Source organism: Protobothrops mucrosquamatus, unplaced genomic scaffold, assembly GCF_001527695.2.
Source record: "Protobothrops mucrosquamatus isolate PMUCROS unplaced genomic scaffold, P.Mucros_1.0 scaffold148, whole genome shotgun sequence".
Lineage (NCBI taxonomy): Eukaryota > Metazoa > Chordata > Lepidosauria > Squamata > Viperidae > Protobothrops > Protobothrops mucrosquamatus.
Window position 1 is genome coordinate 347,022 of NW_015386513.1, and position 6,000 is coordinate 353,021.

The window sequence follows — 6,000 nt, forward strand, 5'->3', positions numbered from 1 at the left end:
TCTACGCTTCTGTGAAACTTATGAATTCTGTGATAAAGAAAAAAGGTCTGATTTAAAAAAAAGGCTTTAAATAGGTTCCCTGAATATTTTACATTTAGGAAGTTATATTCTTCACAACAATGATGCATTACTCAATCCCATAATCTAACTTGGGACATGCGTGATATTTTCAAATAAAAAGAACTGAAAGAAAGGATAATTAATGAGTTTTAAAAGTAAACAACTACTCTTTGTAGTTCAGAAGATGTTCAGTATGTCTTTTCATTGCCAATAATGTGCATTTCCATATAAATTTCATATACATACAATATTTTCAACCTAACCTAATTACCTTGAAGATTCTTATATCAAAATAAAAGGTTTATAAAAATAACCGTCTCACCTACTTGTAAGCTTTTGTTCAACTATGACTTGTATCTTTAAAAATATATGTTAGATGTCTTAAAGATGTATTATAAAAAGTTGTGTTAGACAACATAGTACTCTTGTTCAAATATAATGGGAAATCACTGTTGCTTGTCATGTCAATGATTTGTATGGGCTCAAAACTCCCTCTTTTTGGATTGCCATGAAGAGTTTAAGCCTGGTTCCTGATTTTATGAAGCTTAGATCCTCATGACATCTAAATTCAGAAAACTGTATTTTAAGCCTAAATTAATATTCCCTAACAAGGGAATATTCAAAATGATGACCTGGTAAAGTAAAGCAAATCAGTTTGAAATTTAGATGGCTAAAAACGACAAATGGGTTTAAAAATGGAAGCAAAAGCTACTTTTCCCGTTGCCATAAAAGATAAAATGATAAGGATGATCTCTAAAAAGAACCACAGTTCCAAACAATGTAAGCAGAAATTAGCATTTCCCCTTATGTTCTGAACTAGACCAAATACATACAGGTAGTCCTTGCTTAGCAACTTTTTGAAATTATAAGAGACCTCCCCAGAGCTACTTATGATCCTCTTCCGGAGTTCCAATGACTATACACCTCCACTCACGTGATAGCATTTTGGGTGCTTGGCAATCAGCTTGCATTTATAGGCACTTGCAGCATTCCGTGGTCACGCAACCATCATTTTTGTTGGGCTTTTTTTTTTTTGCCTGATTCTAGTATTTTTCCAACAAAAAACGCCCAATGAAGAAACTGATTTAATGACTGCTGCAATTTTTTTTCTAAAATTGGGCATGGTCACGTGGTGAGCCACTTAGCCACTACCATGACTTACATAATTCTGGTTGTAAACCAAGGACTACCTCTATGTCCCCAGGAGTCAAAGCTTTTCAGCTGATACTTTTTCTAATTACTATGTAGCTAGTCCTCAACTTACAAGCACAATTGAGCCCAAAAGTTTTGTTGCTAAGCAAGATGTTTGTTAACTGAGTTTTGCCCCATTTTACAACCTTTCTTGCCACAGTTGATAAGTGAATCACTGTAGTTAAATTAGTTACACAGTTCAGTAAATCTGGCTTCTTCATTAACTTTGCTTGACAGAAAGTCACAAGTGATGTTTACATGATCTCAGGACACTGCAATGGTCATAAATATGAGTCGGTTGCCAAGCATCTGAATTTTAATCATATGACTGTGAGGATGCTGCAACAGTCATAAGTGTGAAAAATAGTCATAAGACACTTTTTTCAATGTCGTTGTAACTTTAAACGGTCACTAGGTGTACTGTTGTATGTCAAGGATTACCTGTAATAAGTAACAAGGTAAAGAAATTTAAAAAACTTAGCCCCCACCCAAATTTCCAATTCTTCATTTTTATTTTAGATTTTATTTTAGTGCTTGATGTTCAAAGTATATTATAGAACTTGTAATTCAAATATTTCTAGAATTAGAAGCTCTACTCTAACAGTAGAGAACAAAACAAAGCATATAAGTATTTGTAATTGGGAGCACACAAGCTTGGTATTACTTTGGGCAGCAAAAGGTCAAAGCCCCAGCCCACAATTACACTTTCAAAGCTAAGGACAGCACAAATTATGAATCCTTTATATTCTTTCTTAAAGGAATTTGTCAAATGCTGTCATATCAGTATATCTAAGTAATTAGATACTGAATTCAAAAACCTGCACCACTCTTTACTTAGATGTGCTATTCACATATTATGCTACTGGTTGTTATTATGAGCAACTTACTATGTATCCCAGAGCAGAACTCTTTTAAAATAAGAGTAGGGTGCAAAGAATAATCCTCCCAGGCAAAATTCACCTGAATACTAAGCTCTACTGGTCTTGCCAGTACAACTTCATTTCAATAGTTTAAGACAAAGACATTTAAGCCCCCAAACTCCCTGATCAAAGAAGTTTAAGCTCCCAAACTTCCTGAGCATGTCCTATTCTGGATAATTATTCCCAATGAATTCTCCTGAGTAGTCTACCTACTACCAATATTTGCTCATAGTGAACTAATTCATATTTCTACAGTCACTAATTCCATAGAGCCTGAAATAAGCAACAATTTACAATTAGCAGATATATGTTAAATATTAGACAAAATTCTTTTTCTAGTTTGAACTATGGCCACTAAGAGTCAAAATATAAAGCAATTCTATCTAGAGGATATTCAAGATATAGTAATTACAACAACAGAAATCGGTATGTTTTCTGGCAGTCACCAACTTTTAATGGTAGCTCAAATCCTAAGTTCTATTTTAGTGATATCCACAAGACAGGACTAAGTAAAATATATTACTTCAAAAGTTTTGAAAATGGAATTCCACAAAACTATTCGTGATTTAAAAAAGCATTTTGACACAGACATACCCATAAGAGAAAATGTACACGTTTTCTAATTACCAAGAGGTATCAGTACAAGAATCCAAGCTTATTTCTTAAAAATCTTTTTTATACTTACATGACATAGGTTTTGCTTGTACATTTTACTCCTCCAATAGGAATTCTTCTGACAATAACGGATGAGTTCTTGGGAATCAGGGCATTATCATCAGTATATTCTAGGAAGAGGAGGAAAACACATTTGGCAGGATTCCTATTTGAAATGCAGAATTTCTCCCAATAAGGCACCAAATCACAGGAATTCTTGGCATAATCAGGCAGGGTCATTAACACCCTCTATTCTTAAGGAGTATGTAACGGACAACTTAATATAGGTTACCAAATGTAAAATTTTATTTAAAATATTAATGCATCAAATAATTCCAAATTAAAATTTGGAATATTTTATAAAATATTGTTTTAAAAATTACCCTATGGGTGACTTCATTGCTATGTATATTCTTGTAGCTAAGAGTACACACAAATATGGTTTGCATTGTTCATCAGGGCAATCCTATAATACCAATTTATTAAAAAGTTGTGTTGTCGTCATAATGCACAGCCAAGTGGCTTTAACCTAAAAGTTTCTATAGATGTTTTGGCAATTTTGTCCCCAGGAAAGTAACCGACAGTACATCATAGTAATCTAGGGAGTGATAAACAAATAAGAGGTACACAGCTCCCAGATCACAGAATGCTAAGAAATAAAAATAGAGAAGTGTAACAATTATTTTAATATGGAAGCATTAAAACCAGTCCTGCAGATACACCTACCCCAAAGACTTCATCCCTCAATGTGATTTAAAAAAATTACAGTATTTCTAATCACCAAATGGCTGCTCACACTAGAATTAAAATAACTTCATCAATCTTCCACATATAACTATTTCATCTTTTAATTATACCTTTACATATACACCAGTTGTATTTCTGCTATGATCTACTTCAGCCAACGCTAATGAGGTAGAACAATTGAAACCTTTAATAAAGCATATCTAATTATAAAAGATGAATTAAAGCCAACTTTTAAAATTATAATTTGGAAAAACAAATTATAAGTCAAAGATTTCCTCATATTTCATGTTTGTTGAGCAGGTCAAAGGTCACCTCTGTTCAAATGGGCAAAGATAAGTTAACAATATTTTGGGGCTGGAATGGATCTGAGCAAAGAGAAGGAGTCTGGATTTAAAAGCAGAAGTGATAAGAAACAAATTAAGCAGAATATTTCTGCATCCTCCATGCACTTCTAGTTCTAATTGGGCCTCCTAATAATTTGATGATCGAGTATCATTGTATGGCAAAGAGTCCTTTAGTATTTCTGATTTATGAACAGAAATCTATTTAATACATGATTTAGTTGAATACATAATTGAGGTAATATATGGTCTGTACCTAGCTTTAAAACTTAAATCTATTTCCAAGCTCTGATATACAATTATTTAAACAATGGTTTTATTAGAAAACAACTATTAAAAATCTTCTTCACAAGGGATTTAAATAATTGTTCAGAAGCAATTCAAATTAATCTTTGTCATCAATGACATGTTTAGGATAGGTACTTAATATTAATTTCTTTATACTCCAAGACAAGACCTGGCACCATTATTTAAATTTAAGACACTTTAAATGAGGAAACTAAAAGAGGAAGTTATAGGTCTGGCCACAAATCCATTAATTTACACTTAATGATTACAGCTGAAGAGTATCTCTTCTTGCAATCATACCTACTTTACATCCCTGTGGCAATATTTGCATATCCTTAAGTCTTTTTTTATACCAATACAGATCATTCTTTTTAGAATTCTAGAGTTAGAATCAGAAGTCAGAATTAAAGATACAGTATAAGAATAACAGAAATGGTTTACTGGACAGAGTTTTCTTTCCTATCCTTTTTAAATGTTTATTCCTAATTTTTCTGTATAAACTAAATAGCTTGTATAGATAATGCGAACTGAAAAGCATACACTGAATTGGAAGAGCATCAACAGTGAAATCTGAGAAATGATTTAATTGGTCCTATAGCAAAATCTCCTTCAATTCACATTTCTGGCAACCAACAGTTTGTCTAACATATTTATAGATTTATATAAATATTTATATTCAGATTTAATATTAACTAGATTACCATTTCAAGGCAGAGAAAATTAAATGAAAATTCTTATTTAAGATCAAATCTGTTTCCCCCCCCCAAACTCATTGTAATTGTTAATCTTTTTGTCACCAAAATACGTCTCGACAATATTTGTAAAAGTATCTGATAGGAATCTCTACAGGATATAATCTGGTAATGTATTTGGGGTGTGTTTTCAGCCTATTAAAATAAGGACACCCTTCTGAATCCTTATACATCTAAAACATTCTATTCAAGAAAGTTACTGAGGCGAACTATTCCTGGCAAACTCCGAAGTCTGGAGGGGGTCCCTGACTTTTATTATTCTTTTCCCTACAGATTTCATGTTTCTTTAGAAGAAGAAGGGGGGGGGAAACCCTTCCCGACACTGTTCGTTGCCCAGTCACGTCCTGTGTTCCGGACGGGCGGCCACATAAATAACCAGCCAGCCAGCCGGCCGGTCAACTCCCATCCCGCCGGGCCTAAGCCCTCGGCAGACACGCACCGCGGACCGAAGCAGGCCGGGACCCAGAGCGGCACCAAGGCCCGGCGCACGGCCGCCTCCCGTCCCTGCCGAACCCGCGGCTCAACCGGCGCGGACAAAGGCTCCGGCCCGGCGGCAGCCGCGGAGGAAGCGCCCACCGGCCGGAGAGGCGCCTCTCCCGCCACGTGCCCGCCCGCCCGCCCGCCGGCCTACCTTCTTTGGTCTGGGCGTTGGTGATCTGCAGGTCGCAGTCGGCCGCCTTGAGCTTCTCGCGGCCCATGATCTGGCGCTTGAGGTCGTAGAGCGAGATGTGCAGCCCGTCGAAGGTGACCGTGTCATAGTTGAGCTTCGACGAGAACTTGTAGTGCACGCAGGACATGGCTGGCTGGCGGGCGGGCGGGCGAGCGGGCCTCACGCTCCTCGGCTCCCTCAGAGGCCGCCTCGCCCGCCGCGGCTCCTGTCAGGCGCGGCGCTGGGCCGGTTAGGCCTCCAACATGGCCGCGGAAGCGGCGGCTCCTTCCTCCTTCGCTCTCGGCCTCGCTGTCTCCTCGGCGGCGGCGGCGGCAGTGACTCGTCTCGCTTCTCCGTCCTCCTCCGTCCTCCTCGGCGGATCGCAGCCTCAACGGCCC

General features: G+C 37.4%; 1 protein-coding gene across 1 annotated transcript in view; it reads right to left on the bottom strand.

The window, feature by feature from the left end:
• RBBP6 (RB binding protein 6, ubiquitin ligase) overlaps positions 1-5,750 on the bottom strand; it is a 30,050-nt gene extending 24,300 nt beyond the window's left edge. Inside the window, exons 1-2 of the mRNA XM_015813251.1 lie at positions 5,585-5,750; positions 2,857-2,956 (exon numbers count right to left, since the gene is read on the bottom strand). Of these exons, the coding sequence (XP_015668737.1) occupies positions 2,857-2,956; positions 5,585-5,750 (266 nt within the window). The remainder of the gene's footprint in view (positions 1-2,856; positions 2,957-5,584) is intronic.
• Positions 5,751-6,000: the final 250 nt, after the last annotated feature.